This window comes from Macrotis lagotis, chromosome 1 (assembly GCF_037893015.1).
Source record: "Macrotis lagotis isolate mMagLag1 chromosome 1, bilby.v1.9.chrom.fasta, whole genome shotgun sequence".
NCBI lineage: Eukaryota > Metazoa > Chordata > Mammalia > Peramelemorphia > Peramelidae > Macrotis > Macrotis lagotis.
In genome coordinates, this window is record NC_133658.1 from 343,646,552 (window position 1) to 343,670,520 (window position 23,969).

At 46.3% G+C, this 23,969-nt stretch overlaps 1 protein-coding gene across 1 annotated transcript in view; it reads left to right on the forward strand.

The window, feature by feature from the left end:
* HM13 (histocompatibility minor 13) overlaps positions 1 to 22,289 on the forward strand; it is a 39,515-nt gene extending 17,226 nt beyond the window's left edge. Inside the window, exons 4-12 of the mRNA XM_074211832.1 lie at positions 1,257 to 1,345; positions 2,351 to 2,436; positions 2,576 to 2,701; positions 3,223 to 3,280; positions 4,616 to 4,699; positions 5,979 to 6,015; positions 7,692 to 7,794; positions 9,783 to 9,868; positions 15,202 to 22,289. Coding sequence (XP_074067933.1) covers positions 1,257 to 1,345; positions 2,351 to 2,436; positions 2,576 to 2,701; positions 3,223 to 3,280; positions 4,616 to 4,699; positions 5,979 to 6,015; positions 7,692 to 7,794; positions 9,783 to 9,868; positions 15,202 to 15,307 — 775 coding nt within the window. The 3' untranslated portion in view covers positions 15,308 to 22,289. The remainder of the gene's footprint in view (positions 1 to 1,256; positions 1,346 to 2,350; positions 2,437 to 2,575; positions 2,702 to 3,222; positions 3,281 to 4,615; positions 4,700 to 5,978; positions 6,016 to 7,691; positions 7,795 to 9,782; positions 9,869 to 15,201) is intronic.
* The last annotated feature ends 1,680 nt before the right edge of the window (positions 22,290 to 23,969 follow it).

Consider the following 23,969-nt stretch of genomic DNA (forward strand, 5'->3'; position numbering starts at 1 on the left):
TAGGCCCTGGAGGAACATATCAGGGTGTGTTTGAGGAGCTTAGGTAAGATGAATGGGACTAATCCACAGGCTATAGCAAAAAAAAAAAAACTGAGGCCTCCATATTTCAATAAAAGACCTGAGAACAAAGAGAATTCATTTGTCATGAGCCTCATGTGTAGATTACCAGTGTCCAGAGAATTAGAAGTTGACAAAATAATTTGCTAAATAGAAATTCATCTGTCTTTTGATTCAGAATCTTGCAAATGTGCAATGGTATGGAAAAACCCCATGTTTGGAGTCAGGAGACCTGGGGTAGAGTCTTGACCCCATTTACTCCATTACAAACACTTCTCAGACCTTCAGTTTTTTTTCTTCTGTAAAATTAGTACAATGATGATAGTACCTGCCTCACAATACTATGAGAAAAACTGAAAGATTAGGAAAATATATTGGTACTGCAATGACAATCAGTTCTCCGGGCATTGAATTGCAAAGTACTTGGTTTCTAGGGCAGCTAGGTGGCTCAGTGGATAGAACAACAGCCCTGGAGTCAGGAGGACCTGAGTTCAAATCCAACCTCAGGCACTTAATAATTACCTAGCTGTGTGACCTTGGGCAAATTACTTAACCCCTATTGCCTTGCAAAAATACCAAAAACAAAGTACTTGGTTCCTTAGTAGCCAGCTTTTAAATTGGAATAATTCTTGCACTCCTCACAGCTGGGAACTCCCACAGTAACCCTTAGTACTGTGATGATCCCAGTTTTTAGATAGGGGAAGCTAGACAAAGAGCAGGAAACTGCTCATCTTTCAGTGGCACTATGCAGTTTGCAAATTGATTTGTCATGGATCTCATAGCAGGTGAACAGGACAGTTCATCTTCATTATACAGGTGAAGAAACTCAGGTCCAGAGAAGGGGGATAGTAACTTTACCTCTCCCTGAAGGTATTCACATAGTCATAGTGGAGACTCCTTCTGAGTGTAGTTTGGATTAAATGGCTGCTGACATCCTTCCCACAAAAGGAATCTCAGTATATAGTTGTTAGCCAGGAGCCCAGAGGCAGATAAATGGCAGGTCTGGAATCCAACTGTCTCTTGACTTGTGGTCTGGCATCTTTCTGTTGCTCCAGAGGAAGGTTCTAAATTCCAGTATTGAACCCTAAATGTAGAAGACATAAGTGATATCCAAAAGGATATGACCAATGAAACTTCCCCCACATTATCCAGGCAGCATGTTTTGATGTCAATTCTGCTTTCTCTTCTCTTCCATCCAGCCCCATCATGAACAAGTTCTTCCCAGCCAACTTTCCCAACAAGCAGTATCAGCTACTCTTCACCCAAGGCTCTGGGGAGAATAAGGAAGGTAGGTCCTTAAGACAATTCCTGTAGGCCTGTGAAGGGATTGATGCCTTTTTATTTATTTTTCACTTCTTCAGTCACTTGTATCTCTGAGGATCTCCTCAGACTTTGGGCCACCATCTCCTACCTCTTCCTTTTCTAACCTGAAGAGTGGGCCTTGCAGCTCTGGGATTATGCCTTAGGTTCTTCCCTGGTAACCGTCTAGTTTACCCAGCCTGCAAGGGACTAGAGTAGCTTACATTTACTAAGCCTGTGCTGTGCTAGAATCCTGTGTTCAGAACAAAAGGAGATGTAGAAGACCTAGCTGAGCATCACCCCTATGAAACCTTTACACACAACACACACACACACACACACACACACACACACACACACACACACACACACAGAGAGATTTATTACTGTATGGATGGTTGAGATAAATTAATCGTGATTCTTTCTAGTGGGTAACACCTGGCACACCATGGCTTCAATAGTGCTTGGTTTACCCTTCCCTGCAGTCCTTACAGAACATATATAGATGGAGCTATCTGTTTTATTCCCATTTGAAACTATGAGTTCCATGAGTTCCAAAGAGCAGATCTTATCTAAAAGTTAAATCTTCTCTAGTGTCTGGCCCTGGGCTCTGAAAATCCTGTAAATTCTTGATAAAATTTGGCTTAATGAAATTGAATTGTTTTTCCTCTATTTCTTTATTCCTGAGCTTGGTATTCTTTTCCTCTGCCTTTACTTTAGAACTGCCAGAAGTTTGCTTGGTCCTATAGTTTATATTTCAAAAGAAAGAGATTTTTTACCTCATATTTATTAATAAGGATGGTTAATCCTTAAAAAAGAACCAGCTTCTTGGTAAGCATTGCTTCTTCCCTAATAAGATACAGGGCCTGCAACCCTTATCACTTGCCTCCCATTCCCCACAAATATCTGAAGATCAAGAACACAGACTCATTCCATGGAAGGACCTGGACATGACGATCTTTTTCCTTCCTTTTCCCCACTCCTATTGCTGCAGAAATTGTCAATTATGAGTTTGACAGCAAGGATCTCGTATGCCTGACCCTGAGTAGTATCATTGGCGTCTGGTACCTGCTAAGGAAGGTGAGGGGGGGGAAGGCGGCGGCGGGAATGTCTTGGATTGTGACAACCTGATGATTGGGAGGAGGTAAGAGGGAAGACACCAGTTTAGAAGCATACTTCACCTCCTGGACTGGGTTGGGGGTACATTGTTCTTCAACAGCACTGGATTGCCAACAACCTCTTTGGCCTGGCCTTCTCCCTTAATGGAGTGGAGCTCCTGCACCTCAATAATGTCAGCACTGGATGCATCCTGCTTGGAGGCCTCTTTGTCTACGACATCTTCTGGGTGAGCTGCCTCATGTTGGGACTTCCCAGCTGGTCCTATTCCTAGAAAATTTGGTCCCTGTTTTTCAGGAAAAGATGTCAAAGATGTTCGAGCTGGGAAGGACTTTAGACATCTGTGTAAATGAAATGAAGGGGTTGTTCCAGATAGCCTCTGAGATCCCTTTTTGTTCTAGATCTATGATCTCATCTAGCCTAACCTAATTTACAGAGGGAGAGCTTGAAGATCAGAGAGAAGTGTGACCTTCCCAGGTTCATAGTTAATCATTGTTAGAACTATGCTTCAAACCAAGGCTTTCTGACACTTAATCCAGGTCTCTGTTCCACTACTAAGGTTTCTTAATGTCACTGTTACAATGCTAGTTCTTAAATGCCCTGGCCAAGATCTGGTGGGGCAGAAGATGAAGAGGAGCTTCTGGGAAGTCCCAGATCCTTTCTGATGATGACAAAGTTCCCTTGGTTGAATGGGGTTTGTAGGAACCTATCTACTTGCCTCACTGCCTTCCATGTCTCTCTTCCTCCTAGGTTTTTGGCACCAATGTGATGGTAACTGTGGCCAAGTCCTTTGAGGCACCAATAAAATGTAAGTAAACTCCTACTCAAGGGACTTCCTTTATTCCCTGGGCCCTATTCTCTAAAGTGACCAGCAGCATTCTCAGGGCTAAGCTCTTCCCCACTGAGAGCTAGAGCTTCTTATATTTTCCAAAGAACTTTTCTATCCATTCTCTCCTTTGATCTTTCTCTGTAAGAGAGAGAGAAGATAAAGGTTATCCCCATTTTTATTGATGAGGAAATTGAAACCTTGGTGAGAGAAGTAGGATCTCCCCCTATCCTCTTCATGCACGGTTGATTTTTTTTAACCCCAGGTGCAGAGGGGACAAAGAAAATGTTATTGAGGGAAGAAAGTCACAGACAACTATGTAACAGTGGCACTAGTTGGGAGTGGGCACAGTCTCTGGGAAGGATCAGCCTGCTCCTAGAGCTTTACCAAGTTTAAGCCTTAACAGCCGGGCAGGGGTCCAACATTTGAAGGTACCAGTGTCCTTTCTTACTTTGAAACTGGGCCCATGACCCTCTGCTCAGGCATGTCTAGGTGTAACTATCCAGGGACATCTGCAGTGCAGATGAATTCACAGGGTCTTAGGTATTAGGCTTGAAAGGAACTTAGAAAACATCTAACCCACCTTCCCCAAAGTAACTGCTACTAAAAATAGTAATCATTCACACTTAGGTAGCTCTTTCTCAAGCATTTTTCTCACAGTATCCCTGTAAAATAAGATATGCAGTCATGATTATCCTTATTTGAAGATAGGATAGGATAGGAGGGATCTCTGAGTTCATTCAGTTCAATAACCTTTTTTAAAGATTAGTAAATTGAGGCTGAGAAATTAATAATATTAATGATGATGACAGCTAATATTCATGTAGAGCTTTAAGATTTACAAAGCCCTATCTATATATGTTACTTCTTTTGATTTTTATAGCAGCCCTATAAAGTGTTGTTATCTCCATTTTGCAGGCAAAAAGATTAAGTAACTTTCCTGGGGTCACAATAGATTTGAACTTCAAGTCCTATATTGTTGTCCACAGTGATACCCAACTACTCCAAGTCATGGTCCTTTGACTTCAATTCCAGTATTCTTTCTATGACATCTTACTGCCTCTCAAAGGAAAGTCAAAAACTGAGGCCCAGAGAAGGAAAGTGCTTTATCCAGGGTGGCATAGCTGGTATAGTAAAGGAACTGGGATCTGAATCCAAAGTTTTTTGATTCCTCGGTTGAGGGTTCTTTGTATTTCTCAAAGCTGTATTTGAGCTGATCAAATATAGAAACACTATTATAAGTATATTCTGCCCTACTTTTTCCTAGGAGGTTTGCCTAACTAGTAGCTAACCTTTCCCCTTCCTTTTCTCCTCCAGTGGTTTTTCCCCAAGACCTGTTGGAAAAGGGGCTAGAAGCTGACAACTTTGCCATGCTGGGGCTAGGAGACATCGTCATTCCAGGTAATATTTGAGGTTTAGGGGCGGGTAGAGAGCAGTCAGTAATCTGAGGAGAGTTTGCCTTCCCACCTACCTCCTAGTGGCCCCAGTTTCTTCTTCAGGCTCCTTTGTCCCAGAATTCTATAGCACCTGGCACAACACTTTTATCTCCATCATTTTCATATTCGTACATGTTTTTTGGAATAAGTTAAGTAAATGCTGCTATCTGCATTTGATCCAGAGAGAGTAAATGATTTGGCCAGTTGGTTAATGTTGGAGTTGGGACTCCAACCCAGATTTCATTCCTCAAGACTAGTCATGCAATACAGGGCTGGAAATCCCCAAGCAACAGTGGAGGAAAGATGCCCTTAGAAAGTTCTGTCTCTATAGCCCTTTTTGTTGTGCATCAGAGAGGTGCCCCAACCAGACTGGGAGGCTCCAGAAAGGTTAGTTCAGCTTCTCAGGGAAGCGGTGGGTCTTTGCCCTCCTGGGCTGGAATCTGAGACCACTGCTAAGTGCATTTGCAGCCAGGCACACATGCCTGGCCGTGGATACCTGAATGAATGCCTGTGACTGGATTCACAGGCATTTTGTGTATTTGACTGAAAGGGGGCATGTATTCAACTCACCTTGAGCCCCTAGAAATTTCTGTAACCTCACACTGATCTTTAGTTCCATAAATGCTTACAGGCATGGTCACCCCCAGGCGCGGGGGTAACCATGACTGCTGGGCAGACTGGGAGAGCTCAGGCTATCTACCCTGAAGACACCAGGCTCTTAAGAGTTTTAGCTTAAATTGAACAGAATTCAGAAAAGTAAGCCTCATACAGGGAAAAGATAAGACAACCTGTTTGTGGGCACTTTGCAGTTTCAAAGCCCTTTCCAGTCCATTCTCATTTGATACTCATGGCAGCCTTGTAAAGGATGGAGATGAGGCTGGTGGTTATCATTCATTTGACAAAGTGGGAAATCACCTTGCCCAGAGTGGAGTATTGAGTCAGCCTGGAGAGCCTACAGGGGCCACCAGGTGGCGCTTTCTCCACACACAAAGCACCTCGAATTCCTCCAGTCTCTGCACATCTGCCCCTAGGGCTGCTCTCTCTCCTCTCCGCCCCTAGAGCCTACACCTGGAAAGCACCTTTTGAGTATTTTTGAGATCCTGTAGCTCAGCCCCTCTATTTTAGAAATGAAGAAGATGTTGCTCAGAGAGCTTAAGGGACATGTGGAGTGCCATATGACCCCTGCCTCCCAAGGTAGTCCCTTCCTTCCCCCTCAGTCTCCGTCTCTCACTTTCTCCCCTTAGGTATCTTCATTGCTCTGCTTCTGCGTTTTGACATCAGGTGAGCCCAGAGACTCTGTCAAACAAGAACTGAGAGGTCCTGAGGCAAAATGAGCTCCATACTTTCCAGTATTTTCCATACCACCTTCAGCAGCCCACCTCCTTCCTCCTCCAGAATGTCATCAACAAACTCCTGAAAGAAAGATCCCAAGCTTTATGCAAGCTAAAGTTAGGCAGTCCTGAGCCAAGTCAGGCTCAATTCCAAGGTCTGGAATATAATTACCTAAAATTGGAAAGAATCTGAGATACTCTGTATTCCAGCTTCCTCATTAGAAGGGGTAAATGCTAAGGTGAGGAGAGAGGAAGAGTTTGGCCCAGAATGATTAAATTCTCCTGTCTCCCATGTCAGAGTAGTTTTGTCCTTAGGATGAAAGACAAGAATTAATTTGAGTGTACAGAGACCCAGATCTGGAGAATCAGGAAAAAGAATCTTGAAGGTCTTACCAGGCCTTGACCAACCAGCAAGAATAAGTCTTGATATGGACAGGGAGGTGAGATCATAAAAGGAGACATGACACGATGATAACTTCAGTCCTTCAACACTGTGTGACCATCTTTAAATCACTTATACAAAGCACTGTGTTCAATGGGTAGGAAGCTCAAATTTTTGTATTCCTGGAGCCTATAGCCTGGTAACCAATTCAGTTTGGCAAAGATTTCATAGGTATCTGTCATAAGGCCCCAGGCTCTTTAACTGAAGTGTCTAATGAGTTTTGAAGCAGTCAAGATAAGAGACTCAGAGTTCCATTCATGTCTTTGTTGGACAGTTACCAACTTGCCATTTATGGGATAGAGCTAAATTCAGCTCTGTTCATGATAGTAGACATTACCAATGCACCACACCATATGCATAGCAGTGCAGTTGGACCTAGAGATACAACAAGAAACAAAACAGCCTTCATAGAACTCACAATTGAAGAGGGAAAACAAGACATGTACATAAAAAAATAATATATAACAAAACATAAATGCATGAGGGAGATTCAGTCCAGAGATCTATAAGATTGGAAGAAGAAGAATTAACTAATAATTAGTTGGGAAAAGGAAAAGTTTGTCAAAATGAGGATAGCTTAGTTGGATCTCAAAGGATAGGATTTCAGTGGTCATAGATGAAAAGGGATGAATGATCCTGGAATGAAAAGAAAAAGAGGCCTAGGAAAGCATGGAATATATATGGGGGATGGCAAGAGCACCAGTTCAGTTGGAGATAAATATGAAAGGAAGTAGTAGCTGAGGTTGGAAAGATAATCATGGGACCAGATTGTGGAGGTATCAAATGCCAGGCTCTTAAGAGGTTGGCCTTTACCCAGTAAACATTAAAGAACCAGGGAAGGATTTTTGAGGAGGCGATTAAATAATTTCAGAGCTAGACCATAGGAATTTGACTCAGACATAATCAGTAGAATGAGAATTGGGAAGAAAAAGTATTGATTGTCATGATAATCTAAGGAATAGATAGAAGGACCTACACAGAAATGGGAGCCATTGAGGTGGAAAGAAGGGAGCAGATGCTAAAGATTTGGGGGCAGGGAGGGAGGGGCTCCACCCTTCTCTTTGTCAACTCCTAAGACCCATTGGAGGGTATGGGATTGGGAAATCACCTACTGTCCTAACACATCTCTCTCTCTCTCTCTCTCTCTCTCTCTCTCTCTCTCTCTCTTTCTGCCTGCTCTACAGCCTGAAGAAGAACACACACACCTACTTCTACACCAGCTTTGTGGCATACATCTTTGGCCTGGGCCTTACTATCTTCATTATGCATGTCTTCAAACATGCCCAGGTAAGTTATAGGGCCAAACCACTCTGAGCAGAATGGCCCAGGAGCTGAGTTGTAGCAGCCACCCATCTCTTCTCTACCCTCATCTTTTCTACTCCCTTTCTACCATGATAAGAGGACATAGTAAAAAAGAGCACTGATTTGGAATGTAAAGTCCTGCTTGTAGAGTTCATGTCCTTTCTGCCTTGACCACCTTGAATGGGTCACTTAACTTCTCAGCATTTCAGTTTTCTCTGTATAGGAATGATGATACTAATCCCATTTAGCTCAGAGGAGTGTTAGGGAAAAAATTATTCATACACTTAATACTAAAAGAAACAGTCAAATTTTAAATCTGCCCGAGGAAATGGGGGTGAAAGCAGAAGTCACCAGCAGATGGCACTCCCTACTCTGTCCCTTCCATATTTGAGCTCCAATGTTAGAGTAATGATCCTGTAGAATGGCATACACATCTTTTAAATAAAACATTTTTTCTGTGTCTATTTTTGATCCTTCCTGACCTTAGCTGGAAAAGTCAGGAGGCAGAGGGGGTGGATTTGGAGTAAGAAGATATGAATTCAAATTCTGATTATTTGTAACCTTTGAAATGTTGATCACATCATTTCCTTTCTCTGGGACTCAGGTTCTTATTTTCCAGTGAGGGGATTGGACTAGATTCTTTCTGAGTTCCTCTTGCCCTGAAATACATGACTATAAATTCTGTCCTTTTATAGATGAGGAAACTGAGACTCAGAGTAAAGAAAAATTACTACCCTGAAATCACAAAATAAGTCTGTCAGAGTTGTAACTGGAACCTGCCCCTCCTACCTCTGAGAATGGCACTCACTATTCCCTCTAAACAATTCTGCCTTTTCAGTTTTGGATAGGTTTTGTAATACCATCACTGGGGGAGGTGGCAGGGATGATCTTCCCTGATAGAATTCATCCCTTCCCACAGCAGCCCTAGTATTGCTGTCCAGTTGAGCATTTCTAGGGAGTTCTGCAAGGTCTGAGCAAATAGAATATAGATTGTCTGAGTTGGAAATATCTTCAAGGTCAATTAACCAATGGTCAGTCTATAGATGAGGATACTGAGCTGAGAGGTGAATAGATTTAACCTAGGATTTCCAGAGGTCTCAATGGTAGAAAAAGCCATGGCTTTGTAGGCTGTATTTCTGAAGAGAGGGAAAACCTGGCACTGGAGGACAGGGGGCCTACTGGATACCTGCTCTCTTGACTTCCCAAAGTCAATCCCTGTCTCAGTCTCCCTTAAGAAATAGGAACTCCAAGAGCCATTTGCCAGGCTTTGGACAGGTAGTAACACTCTTGTGGATATGACCTTGAACCAACTCAGAAAGTCATTCTCAGACCGTTTTTCTTTAGCATTGAGTTTTCCTGCCAAGGCCAAACAATGAGGACCACTCAGTGTGAAGTTTGGGAGAGAATAGGAGGAGGAGAAGGAGGTATGGAAGAAAGTATGGACTGTGAGCACTAGAATCTTAAAGAAGAGAGAAGTTTCTCCTCTCTCTTGCTCTCACTTTCTCTGTTTCATTTCCCTTCTCCTTCCTCTCTTTTGAGATCTCTATCACTATTTTTTTCTTCTTTTTCTTTTACTCTCTTCTCTCTCCCTTCTTAATTCTCTCCCTCTCTCTGTCCCTACCTTCCTCTTTTCTCTCTTTCTCTATCTCTCTCTTTCTCTCTCTCACACACACACACATGCATGCACGCATGCTTTATTGCTTTGTAATGCTTTACGATTATCAAAGTACTTTCCCTAAAACACATCTTCAAGGTAAGTAGTGCAAAATTTTTTCTTGAAAAAACTAAGTGACTGACCCATGGTCAAGTTGTTAGGATCAGAGTCAGGCCTAAATTAGGTTCCCCCCTTTCTATGAAGCAATAACCCTTGGTCCCTCATTCATGCAGTTCATCCCTCCAGTTCCTAGGAAAACCCCCATTTCCCAGCATAGCCTCCTGAAGCTGATAAACCTGTGCTTTCCCCACCTCCGCAGCCGGCCTTGCTCTATCTGGTCCCTGCCTGCATTGGTTTCCCCCTGCTGGTGGCGCTGGCAAAGGGAGAAGTCTCGGAGATGTTCAGGTAAGGAGTGGGCCCAGGCTACCATTCCCACAGCACGCGAAGGCCTGGGGCGTGTTCACAGGTGCAGCCAGTGGGCTCCAGGAGGAGAGGCAGAGGTTGTGGGCAGAGGGGAGAACGATGGTGGGGTGTTGGTACACGTCGCCTGGGAAACATCACTCCTCAGCATTTTCTTCCAGTATGTAGGAATCTGTCTGGGTTCTGGTGGCATTTTTGCTCTGGATCAGCCCTTCCTTCCCCTGGATGGTTAAGATGAAAGTTAACCAAACTAAGATACATCATATCTCCCCCAGGGGCATCCCTGCAAGATTTAGGCCACCTTCTTCTTCTCTCTGGGTTGGGACTGTGCTTTTTTTTTGTGTGTGTGTGGAATGTCCAGCATTGCAGTATCTCAGGTCGAGTGAGCTTTCTGACACCCATCTAAGACTGAAATAGCCATGACTTCCGCCCCCAGGACAGTGTGAAATGCTGAACTGCTCAACTTGTCTCAGGTGTAGTAGAAACATCTTGACCCAGGTCCCCCAAGGCTAGATGGACTAGGGAAGAGAGTACTAGACTTAAGAGATGAAGACCTAGATTCGAATGTCACTTCTGACACTATCTGGTAAACTTAGATTTCTGGCCTCAGTTTCCTCATCTGTAAAATAAGCTTGAACTAGATGGCCTCTAACGTCCCTTCTCTCTCCAAATCTGACCTTTGATCCCTCCCCTTGACGTTGGCTGTTGACAGATCATGCCCAAGGGAGGCTTTGCAGGTACTGGAATCAGGAGACCTAGGCACTACTGGTGTAACATTTAGCAAGTCCTTGTCCTCTCTGGACTCACATTTTTCCCTTTGTAAAATGAGGTGGTTGAATTAGATGGTCTCTAAGGACTGATCTAGTTCTCACATTCCTTACTTTATGTTTTAAGGTCCCTTTCAACTCTGTCATAGTCTATATTTTAAGGTCTCTTCTAGGGATGTCATTCTCTGTTCCCATGTAATATGCTCCCTCCCATATTTAATACTCTATGATTCTAGAATTTTCTGACAAGGTGAGCACTATTGAAAAAAATAGCTGAAAAGCAGATCTAGATCCCTTTCCCACTTTATCTAAACTCCCACCCCCCAAACTCAGCTACAAGGCAGGGGTCTACACCTGGCGGCTGCACACCTGCATCAGGGAGTGGGAGGACTAGATAAGCTTCAGGGAGACTGTCCAGGCTGGTGCCATTCCCAGGACCACAGGCTAGAGACACGTTGTCACAGGGTGGAGCCACACCCGCCCACCCATCAGCTCTGCATATCTTTCAGGGCCACAAATGTTTCCCTCTGGGCTTGGCCTCTGGATTGAAAGAAGAAAGAATTCTAGGAAAAATCACCAGGAGAAAATTCCCATCTTCCTCAGTTTCTTGCAGGGAGTAGAGTCATTTGGAAAAGGCATACACAACTCAAGGCAGGACATAGGGAGGCTGAGGATCGGGGCCTCTCGGGTCTTTTCTGTGCTTAAGGCTCATCCCTTGGATATGGCAGTTTTTATCCCTTCCTACCCCTAGGTTGGTCACCTGAGGCTGCTCATCTTCCCTTTCACCCTACAATGTTCTCTGTAAAACCTTGGGCCACATGTCCTCTCAGACCCCTTCTAGCTCTGAAATTCCAAGGACTATATCCAATGTCCTCAGTCCCTGACTTTTTATGATTTTATATATCTTGCCTTCTAGATGCAAATCAGAATTATAACAAAACAGAAGTTAAACCCCTGTGTCCTTCCCTTGCTCCTCTAAGTTGAGGGCCACCCTTGTCCTACCTTCAGCATAGTCCTGCCCCTTGTTGGTGTAACTCCCTCAACGTCTTCCCCAGAGAGCTGTTCCCTTCCCACCCTGCCCCCTATCCCTCTGCCTTGCAAAGAGGTGGCAGGTGGGCAGCTCTGTACCCCCAGGGACCCTCAGAATAGTTCATCATGGGCAGCTGCCACTCAAGGCGGGGGGGGGGGTCATACATGGCCTGCCCCTCCCCAGCACCACCACCCGCATCCCTCCAGGTTATTGGCCAGGCCTTCACCCTGTCCCTTCCCCACCTGCTCAGCCTTTGATGTTTCTCTGGGAACCCAGTGCTGCAGGCAGCGATCGTCCCAGTCCTGGCCTTCCTGTGCACCTGGGCGCCCTGAGCCGTGCTGCTGCTGACACACCCGTGACTCATCCCCACCCCCGCGCCACCCTCCCTCCCCGGAAGCCAGCAGGGCTCACGGTCACAGCCCCGTGTCTCCTGGGGGGCTGAAGGGGAAAGGGGAGTGGACCAGACCCTAGGGCTGGGAGAAGCAGGTAGATCAATTCCCTCTTCTCAGGCCTTCCACACCCCCGCCCTGTGTGACAGGCCTTGGCATCCTCCTTGGCTTTGGTTCCATTCCAGGTCTCCCCACTCCCTCCTGATGACAGGCAGGTGCTGGGAGTCGTGGAGGCCAGGGCCCTATGGAGGACAGACAACCCAAGTTTATAAGAGACAAGGTCAGTCCAGGCAGCAGCAGCAGGCTAGAGTGGAAAGTGCGCTGAGTTTGGACCATAGACCAGTAGAGCATATTAATAGCGATAGCTTACACTTACATGGGACTGTAAGGTTATAAAGTACTTTTCACTACAACCCTCTAAAGGTAGATAAAACATGATAATGATGAAGAATTCCTATTTTTGCATAGCTAAAACTAGAGCAGGAAGGAACCTTAGGAATTTTAATCCAAGCCCTTCATTTTATAGAAGAGGCAGCTGAGGCTAAAAGAGGCTCAATGATAAAATCAGTAGTGTTTTTAATATACCCTCATGCTGTCAGCCCAACTCCTGGGTTCAGAGAAGCTGGTTTGGAATCCTAGCACTGCTGACCACACCCTATGAAACTGAGGCTGCTAGTGGTTCAGTGGAAAGAGCTGGGCCTGGAGTCAGGAAGACCAAAGTTCAAATCCAGCTGGAGACTATTACCAGTTTATGTGACCCAAGGCAAATCATTTAACCTATGCCTGTCCCTGTTTCCTCATCTCTAAAATGGGAATAATCATAATCTCTATTTCCCAGGACTGTGTCAAATTGGATAGATAAAATGGATCAAGTACTTTGAAAACCTTAAGGCTCTAAATAAAGATTAACTAGTTTTGAGCACGTCATCAATTAAGCATTCCCTCTCAAGACCTTAGCTTCTTTCTCTCCAAAATAAGTTAAACATAAGATCTCAGGGGTCTTTTGCAATTCTTGATGCTCTGCTAAGACAATGCTGTGGTCAGGGAGCAGGAAGAATGGAGACCATGGACAACAGGTGCTTCAGTTAAAAACCTGCTTAGAAGGCCCCTTCACCTCCTACAACGTCACTCTCATATGCATGTACACAAGCACATATAAATGATCCACAAGCCCCAGGGGCCAGAGTAATGCAATGGAAGAACCTCAGACTGGAAGTTAAGACCACTTGAACCTCTGTTTCCTCATTTTTTTTAATAAAAAAGCTATACTGAGTAGTCTCTAAAGGTCCCTCTCCCACTCCCCAAAATCTTCTTGGGGCTCCTGTCTGTATAGGTCCCCATGTCCCCAAGGTACTATACTAAACTGTTAATAATATGCAGATCCTCCAGAGTATCTGTCCAATATGTAAATTTGTCTCTGATGCCTACTCAGCCTTAGCAGTCTCTAGAGGAGGAAGCAGTTAGTACTGCCAACCTTCTGAAAGGGAGCTGAGTAAAAGAGCAAAATAATTCTGCCTCTCTCCAAATCCTCTCCTATCACTCACCTTGTTCTCTCTCCCTTTTTCTCACCACTCCTTCCTTCATCTCCCACTCACTCACCCATCTATCTCCTTTTTTTGAAAAAAAATCTCCCTTTGCCCTTCTCCAGAGTTCTGATCCCAGCACTGCCACTAACTTTCTGTATGACTTTTGCCAAGTCCCTTTCTTTCTCTAGACCTGTTTCCCCATCTGTAAAACAAGGGGGTTGAACTTAGTCATTTAAGATCCTTTTCAGCTCTAAGATTCTATGATTCCTCCTCTTTTTCCTTCCTTCTTCCTCTCTGTCTTTTCCTGCAGCTATGAATCTTCTGCTGAAATCTTGCCTCACACTCCGCGGCTTACCCACTTCCCCACTGTCTCGGGCTCACCCGCCAGCCTTGCGGATTCCATGCAGCAGAAAGCGGCCTGCCCCCGCCGCCGCCGACCACACAGCCCCAGCGCCCTGTAGCCCCCAGCGCCCTTTCTCCCTCTGTTTCCCCTCTGCTCGGTCAGGTAGGGCATTCCATTCTTCCTTTCCCCGTACCCCCCCCCCCATCCCCTATGAACCATTGGTTCCTTGCTCCCTGGGGCACTGATTACTGGTGAATGTCAACCCCAGAATGGCTTGTCCAGGTTCAGCCTTAGAGACAGAGATGACCCATGAGGAGCAGATTGTTCTTTTCCTTTGTCTTGTCCATAACCCTAGGCTTCAGGCAGCTTCTCTTCATCTTTCTGGTGAGTTGGCCATCTTGTACTTGCCAAACACTTCTCTAGGGATCTCTGAACACCTTGCAGACCTCAGTTCCTCTGAGGCAAATGTGAAGGGGACTGTGGTAGGGTCATTCTTCCTGTTGGAGAGATGGGGTGCAGAGAAATGGTTGATCCCAGGTGACATAATCACAGTGGAACTGGGGAACAAAACGCAAGAATCCCATCCTCTATCCCTGAGAACTTGATGGCTCCCATTGAATTCCTAGATTGAGGGAAGAGAAATTTATGTCACCCTGATAGTTAGATAGAATTGTTGTGAGGCTTCTTGATCTGGGGTTGTCTGGGTCTTCTTTGCTACCAGAGAAATGAAGAAGTGAAACCACGGATGGCAAGACATGGTGCAAAGAGCACTGGATGTGGAATCAGAGAGACCTGGGTACAAATCCTTGCTCTGCTACTTATTAGCTGTGTGATCTTGGAGTTTGTCCCATTGATAAAATGAGGGGATGAGACTAGATATTCTCTAAAATCCTTTCCAGCTTTGAATTAATCACAGTGGCCATAGAAATGAGGGAAGTAAGACTTAAGACTGTGGGGTTCCCGAACCTGGTATTTTCCATTCTGTGTTTGAGACCAGCCAGAGCTTGGGTTAATCTCCTGGAGGGCAAGAGAGGAGTTTGAGCTTCTAAGTGGGAAACCAGAAGAATGAAGGCCCTCTATGCCTATCCTTATAAAAAAAGAGGGTCCTCCCCTTCTCTTTGGCCTGTTCTTGTGATGAATGGAAGGGAGGTATTGATAGTGAACCTCCTTCTCACTCTCCCCAAATCCTATATACATCTTAGAATTCTCCTGCCTTTTCTGACCTGACATTTCTCCCCTCTCTTTCCTCTCTTCCGCCTCCAGTTATGAGGAGACAAATGAGAAGGAGAAGGAGTCAGCCAGTGAGTGCAAAGAGGGAGCGCCACTGTCATCATCATCCTCTTCTGAGACGGAAAAGAAGGAGCAGTAAGGGTGGGCTTGGAGCGGGGATGGGGAGGGGCACTCTTTACCACCAGTGCAGGAGCTGGGGGAGAAAGAAAGACCCTGCAGAGCCAGGGGTTGATGTTCTGAGCCTTGGGCTGCCCTGCTCAAGACCAGGCCTCTCCTCTCCCTTCTCCCTTCTCCCTCCTAAGCTCAGACTTGGATTTTTCTCTTTGTTTCCGGTCATGTATCTCCTGCGTTTTTCCTCCCCAGCACTGGGCAAAGAAACCCCAACTACGTTTTGTGGGGAGGGTGATGGGGGTGGGGTGGGGTGAGAGGGCCTGGTTTTTAAATTTTTTTGTATTACCGTGAACTCCTCTCTCTCATATTAAAAGTCTATGTCAAGTGAAAAGTGAGGACAAGGGGGCAGCACATCTGTTTTTATCTCCACTTCACCCCAGGCCTTGGGGAAAGACATTAGAAGTGGAAGACTCTTGAGTGCACCCCCAAAACCTGATTTCTCTTGGATCCTGCTGGGTGTTAATATAGATGGCTTTTTTCTGGGAGTTTGGGAGTCAGTGCTACCCCTGGGCAAAGCTCAGAACTAGGAATGACTTTCCTTCTCTTGACCCAATGCAATCTTCCCTTCCTGCTGTGAGCAAAAAATCCAAGGCAGAGAGTTTTGGGGAGGTTTAGCCTTTAGTTTAACTTTTAGAGGGATTCTTGGAGCTGCCTGCAATCCTGCCTTTCCTAGAAGTAGAACCCAACAGCCTCTTCTATTCTGTCTCCTTCCCCAACCATATTGAGGTAAGAATTAGTTTAAAGTATGTATGTACTTGATGTATATCCTTCCTTCCAATACACACTTTAAAAAAAAAAAAAGGAAGGACTGATTGACAAATCTAACTTGCCTCATCAAGAACCCACTTTTTAACTCTAAGAGTGACTTTATTTGGAGATGAGTTGTGCCTAGTCAGAAGAGAAAGGGCTTAGGTACTCTCCTTTGTTCCCTAGGCACCTCCCCTTTCCCATATCATACTCTTTCAACCCTGAGGGCTGAAATCCCATGATTGCCAACATAGAAAGAAGGAAATAATACTGCCCAGGGAATCAGCCACAGGGCTGAAGACCTCAGCTCAGCACTAAAAAGAATTGGAGCTACCTGAGAAAAGGAGTGACCAGTGGCTGCCTTTGAAGGGGATGAGGAGGTATTGGGTGGAGAAGAGGCACCAAGTAACCATTTGGGGATACTGTGGAGGATTTTCTTGTTAATGAGGGATGGGATTAGATGACCCTCAGATCCCTTCCACTTGTCCATAATTTTTCAAATCCTCCCAACCCAACAAGGCTCCTCTCTAGTATCATTGTTTAACCATTGCTAAAAAGGCCAGATTCTTAAGGCCCCAAATTTTGGCCTTCAGCAGCTACCTTGCCAAAGGGAGCTCATTTTGGCTGCTAGTCTTTCCCTACTATTAGAAAAAAAAAAAAGTAAGACCTCAGATCTGCCCAAAATCTTTTTCTTCCACAATGAATATATTCTATTATGGTCCATGTTGGCTTCAGGGTTCTCTGCCCTCATTGAGACTCAACCACTCTGATTTTCTTAGGTAGAAACAAAGGAGCCCCAGCTGGACCCCAGATGAAGGCTACTCCACCCCCACCAGGGCCACAGAGACAAACTGTCCTTGGAAGTCAGGGATCCCATTTGACATTAGCTCAGTTCTGTCCTGCCCACCCTGCAGCTGGGTGCTGATTTGGAAATGACTCAGAAGCAGTCAGTGCATCATAAAGCCTGCTTCCTGAACAGCAGGAAGGAGGAGCCTCTGCTGGGTGGGGATGACCGGCAGGCCCCTCAGCCCCAGGCACCAACCACAGGGAGAGGGAAAGTGCATGGCCCTGGGGAAGGTGTCCAAGGAGGCCAGTGAGAGTAGGCATACTAGTGGTAGGATGGTGTCAAACTAAGGTTGGGCCTTGGGACTTTTGGATTTCAGTTAATGAAAGTTAAAGCCTCAGAGATGACCTAGTAATTAGGTTTCTAAGAGAAAATTAGAATATCTTCCAGAGAGGAGATAGGACTTTAAAAATCACAGTGAGTGAGTGGAAAAGCTGAGATATTTCAACCCAGATCTCCCGAGTATTAAGTTATGCAATTCTGTGTCTGCTGTACCACCTAATCCCCTTGGGCCAAATAGCCAGTCCCTTCTCTGCCAAGTGAATGAGAGGAAGGCTTGCCAATGACTGGTATGGTGTGAGTTAGTTGTTTCCTATCCCTCTGAAAGGATCTCAAAGACCTTAAGCAAAGAGGATAAAAGTAACAGGGCCTACCTTAGTCTCCAGAATTTCACTCCCAGCTTTCACTTTCTTGACCCCACAGCTCCCAAAGGCTACAGGTGAGGCTCCCCTCCCTCCTCTCCTCCCTTCTCTCTCTCTCTCTCTCTCTCTCTCTCTCTCTCTCTCTCTCTCTCTCTCTCTCTCTCTCTCTCTCTCTCTTTCACACACACACACACACACACACACACACACACATCCCCCCAGGTTCCCTTGGGCTGTGTAAGAAGCAGAGACTCTCATCCCAGTACTCGGAGAGGGGAAAGGTGGGAAGAGGAATTTAACCAAAAAACTGAGCCTGGGTCCCTAGGGACTTGGGAGGAGGGAGTTCAAGGACTGCTGGTATGTTGATGGTAAAGAACAGCTGTTGGAGGATTGGGCCTGAAAACATGAACTCTGTGAAGGGGGGTGAGCAGCTCTCAAGGTGGGCTATGGGGAGAACCCATATTTATTCTTGGACTCACCCCCGACATAATCTTGCCAAATGAGGTGACACCAACTGATCCCTCAGAAGGGTTCATACAACCAATAAATCCAGAACAAGGTCTTAAACATAGCAAAAAGAGGGCTTGAGTTTTATCTATGAGACATGGATAAGATAATGACTGCGAGAGATCCTAGATGATAAACCATGAATACTGAGAAAGTTGCCTCCAGAGGAAGACTGGGTCATGTGGTTGGCACAGGGCACCATGATGTTATAGTTTGTGAGTCCCAGATTTGGGGGGTGGGCATCACCAGGAATCCCATAGTAGAGGTCAGAGCCTTTTTCTACTTGTGTCTCTTATGCCTAGGACATAGTAGGCACTACTACGTGCTGACCAGACTGGAGGCCCTTTGCTCAACTAACTCTCTTGGAGCTTGGCATCAGTCTCAGACTAGAACTTCACTGGGCTTTGAGAACCTGGAATGGTGTAAGACCATTGGCACAGTGGAAGAGCATTAGACTGAATCTAAGACCTGGGGTTGATCCAACACATATTTAGTGTCTGTCTGGTGCCAGGCTCTGTTCTAAACGCTGGACTTGAAAATACAAGATCTAAACAGTGCCTGCCTTCCAGGAGCATATCTTCTACTGGTTCATGACCTGGTCTGTCTAGCTATATGAATGTGAATAAGTCACTGGCCCTCTCTGGGCCTTGGATTCCTCATCTATAAAGTTGGAGGATTGGACTAGATGACCTCTGAAGTTTCTCCCAACACTAGTTTCTACCCCCCACCATCCTACTGGTTCAAGCCAAATTGAAGACTCTATTGGCCTGAAGAGGAACAACAGTTAACATTCTGCGCCCCTCTCTCCAAGGAGATAGATAAGGAAAGAGGCCAGACCCCCAACAAATCCTTAGCCTTTATTCCCCACCCCCATCCCAACAGCAGCCCCCCAAGATCCCTCAGTCTGCCAGAACAAACATTCAACAGAGAGTGTTTGCTGCCTTGGCAGCTTGGCCTGGCTTTGGCTGTCCATCCACAAAAGCCGTATTGAAACAGTTCTGCCCCACGCCGGCTGCGGCTGCTCTAAGCGGCGCCTCGCATTCTGCCATCTAATGACCCCTTGCAGCCTCCCCCAGATGTTTTCTATGACTTCCAGCCCAGCTTCCAGCGGGCCTGTCCGCAGGAACAAGGGAGGCCACTTTAATTCTAATTAAATACCTCCAGCTAAGCAAACAGTGTGGAGCAGGGCAGGCCAGGCCCAGCCTGGAAGCCCAGCCCACAGAGTCTCTGAGTCTAGACTCCAGATGTGATTTCACCAGCCTCCAATGTCCCATGGAAAAATGACACTCAGGCCAGGAAGGGCCATAAACGCTGAGGAAGATGGGAAGGGAAGGGGGAAGGCTGAAGAGAGGAGCCATGACCTAGAGCAGCATGCTTAGGGTGCAAGCTGCCTTTTTTGAGGTCCCCTTTTAGAGTCCCAGACCTGGATATGAGATACTGATTATAGGGGATCTAAGCCCCATCTCTACCAGGTCCTAGGAAAACATGGAGTAGAGATATCTTCGGGAATGTTCAGCCATAACTTCCCCCCCCCCTCCCCTACCCCATGCCAGGCTGAGTCAAGGTAAAAGAGGTTCTAATACTGCATTTTGGGTATGCAGTGTGGGTAAATACCTTAACATCGCTGAGCTTCCTCATTTTCTTTTTCTGTAAAATAGGAATGAGATTTGTCCAGTCTACCTTGTAAGGTTGTTAGGGGGGAAATGCTTTTTGATCCATAGTACAATGTCTAGAGAGAACATTATGAACTGTTAGTATTTTTATTAAAATCTGCCCCTTCTATCTTTCCACATCTACCTACCCAGTCTTTCATTTCCTACTTTCTCCATCCAGTCCACAGTAACTAACCCTAAAAAGAGCCTCTTACTGCCCCATCTGCCATCCATATTTACAATACAGTAAAGGCTTTGGCAGAAGTTAGAGGGAGGAAATATCATCTGTCTTCTTATGATAGAAACCTAGGAGGGAAGGCTATGCCAGCCCAAGTGTAAGTTCTGTTGGATTCTGTCAGATGGGAAAGGCTTCAAGCCTGGAATAATTCAAGAGGGGATTGCAGATTGTGCCTTGTGCCCTGACCTCCAAAAGCCATCCTAGCCAAATTTAGAGGAAGCTCCATTGCCAGAGGGTTGCCCGCTATGATAGTGCCATTTCTAAATGGAGTGACATGAAGAGTCTTTGGAGAAACTGGGAACAGTGGCAGAAGAAGCAACACTCACTTGGTTGAAGTTCTGGGTCCTTGAGGGATTAGCTTTGCCCTCCAACAACACTAACATCTAGCCTAGCTAGGCCCTTGCCCGGTTTCATAGAATTGGGTCACACACTGTACCACCACCAGAATGAAGAGGGAGCTTGCTTTTTGTGACTTCTCTAGCATTTTGCTGATTCTCCTCATCCTCCCAGCCATGCTCTCAGGTCTTCTCTGCTGCCCAACTATCCCTCCACTCCAGAGGTTCTTAACCTTTTTTTTGTTTCCTGGACATCTTTGGCAGTCTGATGAAACTGACAGAATCATCTCAGAATAATCTTTGTAAAGAAATTACCTTGAAACAATTATTAAAATGTTTTTAAAATATCAAATTTATATTCTAGTAACAGATGCCATAATCTCACTCTGACTGATCTTAGAGCCATCTAGATGACTAGATTCCAGTCTGACTTTAGGTTCAAAATAGATGGCCTACCCAACAATGAGGAACATCCACCAAAGCTGACCAATACCTTCTTTGCAATCCCATAGACAATATATATCAGAGTGAGGACTTCATTGGGGTCTTCCTGACTGATTCCAATTCTACCAGTTGCTTCCTCTCTGGTGATACTAATTATAATATTATAATATCTGATGTTTATGTTGGCTCATTCATGGTTTTGCAAAAGGCTTTATCTGCAGTTACTACAACCACCCTGTGAGGTAAGAGTAAAAGCATATTCTCCTCATTTTACAGATGACGAAACCCAGGCTCAAACAATGACTTACCCACAGTCACACAGTTTCAGAGATAGGATTTAAATCTGAATCACAACTCCCAAGGCAATCACTTGCTCCTCAATGATCTAAGTTGCTTTCCAGTTTTGACATTTTAGATTCTGTGACTCTTCATTGAGGGTGTATTCTGAATTCATCTACACTTCCACGTTTTTGTGCAAGATATTACCTTACTTTTTTCCCCACTTCAAATCTTCCTCTATCCTTCAAAGTCCATCTGAGGCCCTATTTCATTGGACAGGTTCCCTGACCCCAGCCTACAGTGCTTGCTCCTTTTGATGTAGTTCTTTACAGTTTCATGCCACACTAAAGATCTTTTGACTCTGACTTGGCACAGAAAGCTAGAAATGGCCCTTGCAAGAAGGTATGGCTGTGGGCCTCAGTAATCCCTTCAAAGATACCTCAGTGTCCCCTACCCTTCTCTGAGCCAGCTCCTTCAGCTCTCTGATTTTGGTTACAGCTTTGTATCGGTCACTCTTTTCCCTTGAGTGAGGCTTGTCTTCCCCCAAGCCAACGAGCTCTCTTTTTATAGTAAGAGCTTGTTGATCAAGTGACCTAAGACAAGACAGTCACCATCTGGAGAGTTCTCTTTTTGTAGCACCCAGCACAGTGGAATGGAGATCCTCCACTGTTGCGGGCTTTGCCCATTTGTTGAAACCGAGTCCCAGAGAAGTTGTGCTTTTACCAAGATCACAGCTAAAAAAATATTGGACACCAACCATTCACTCTGAGTATCCACATGATACAAAATGCCTGGAGAGATGGAGGGGAAGGTTTGGACTAAATAATCACTACCCTCTCTCATAGCTTTGCTGTTCTATATTCTATATTTGCCACTCTGCCCTCTTAGCCCCCAACTTGTTCTGAGGTGTAGGTGATCTGGCATTGGAGGGAGGTCTGGATTTAAAGGGCAGCAAATCCCAGCTCTGCCACTCACTAGCTTGGCGACCTTGGCCAAGTCACTGGAACTCTCCCGGTTTTCTCTTCTGTAAAACTAAGATCATTAAAAAAAACAACTTCCCAAAGTGGTTTCGGGGATGGAGATGGTAAAGTTGTGAGGGGCTCAGCGGCCCTGACCCTCCGCTTGCCCTCCTGTTCCCAGACTTATCTCCCCTCGTGGCCGGGGAGGTCCTGGGAAGGAGGAAGGTCAAGGGTTGAACTGCCCCCACCCCCTCTAACCTTGTGGCCAACAATGTGCCCAGTTCCCGAGCCGGCGCGGCTGGGAAGCCGGCTGTATCCTGCCCTTGGGGAGGGCAGGACGGGGCGAGGCCGGCTCCGGAACCGCGGCCGGGGCCGCACACACGCCCGTCCCGGGCGGCCCCCGCCCCCCGCCGCCGCAGCCGCGCACCTGGCCTCCTTACAGGCGGCGCGGCGCCCCCTCCTCCTGCCCGCCCCCGCCCCAGCCTGGCTCCAGTGAGTCTGGGCAGCTGCGGGGACCGCCTTCCTGCGCCCCGTGGGGTCCGCCAGATGGGGAGGAAACTGCCCGGCGACTCGTGCAGGAAATCTCGGGGTGGCCCTCCCGGCAGCGAGGACTGCGGGGGGCCGGGCCGGGCTCCCCACGCCGGACAGTGTGCTGACCGGGCCGGGGGCTGGGGGGCCTCCCACGCGCACCGGCACCGGGCGATCGGGGCTGGGCCCAGCTCCTCGGGGTCCCGCCCGGGACCCGGGAGCGTGCAGTCACAGCTCCTGACGCTTGCGAGCCCCTCGAGGTCAGGCCCTATATTGTTTTTGTTTTGCTTTTGTTTCCCCTCCCTTAACCCCAAGTATGGGGTTCTGCACACGTCTCCCTTATTTGTTCAACCGAATTAGGAGTTACCCCAGAACCCAGGATGGCCGGGCGGGAAAGGACCATCTAATGCAACCCTCTCGTTCCACTGTTGGAGGGAAAAGGAAGGGCCGCGTTGCCCACAGTCAAACAGAAAATTAACAACAGCTGGGACCTAGGCCCCGCGTCTCCTGCCAGCCCATCTTTCTCTGCACTCCATCCCAGAAGCATGTAGCATTAGGGCTTGCGTGGGGAAGTAGGAAGACACCGGGCTCTGAGGCCCTCCTAGTGCTTTAGACTTGACATCACCCTGAGCCTCCCTGGTCTCAGATTTTTCCTGCCCCTCTCACCTTCCCTTTCAGTTCTTTGCCCCCCCCCCCCCCAGTACACACACACACACACACACACACACACACACACACACACACAACCCCGAGAGTAGTATCATCATGTTATAATGTCTCCGGGGCCTCGTAGTTGTCAAGACCATATGGTACGATGGAAAAACCGGCTGGCTCTGGAGTTTGAAAGGGAGTAGGTCCAATTCCTGACTGACAATCACTATCTGAGTGACTTTTGGAACTCACTTTTCCTCCACTTCCCATATTTATAAAATGAGGGGGTTGCATCAGGTGGCTTCTTAGTTCTCTTCCAACTCTAAACTTAGGACCCATGACTGTTTATCTTCCCACCACTCCTGTGAGGTAGGCACAATAGAGATGATCATCCCCACTTAGCAGAGGAAGAAACTGGGACCCAGAAAAAGGAAGTGACTACCCAATCGGGCCAAGTCAGTGTTTTGCAGTGTCTGTCAGGACTGGAACCCAGGTCCTTTACTCCCCTGTGGCAGGTTGTGAAAAATTCATGGCTCTTATGTCAATTCTACCCCTTCCTTCTGCTTCTTCTGTCCAATGCAGTGAATCCATTTCTCAATTTGGCCTCAAGGGTTTGTGACTATGCAGATAATATCCTCCAGAGGCAAAGGCCTGAACAAGGGAGATAGTACAAATGTACCCACAGAACTCTACTGGTCCAGGAGTCCTTCATTCAACCTTCATGTGGTTATTCACTCAGTAAACATCCCTTGAGTGCCCATCCTAAGCTAGATGCTAGAGAAGACAGATAACAGTCAACATTTAT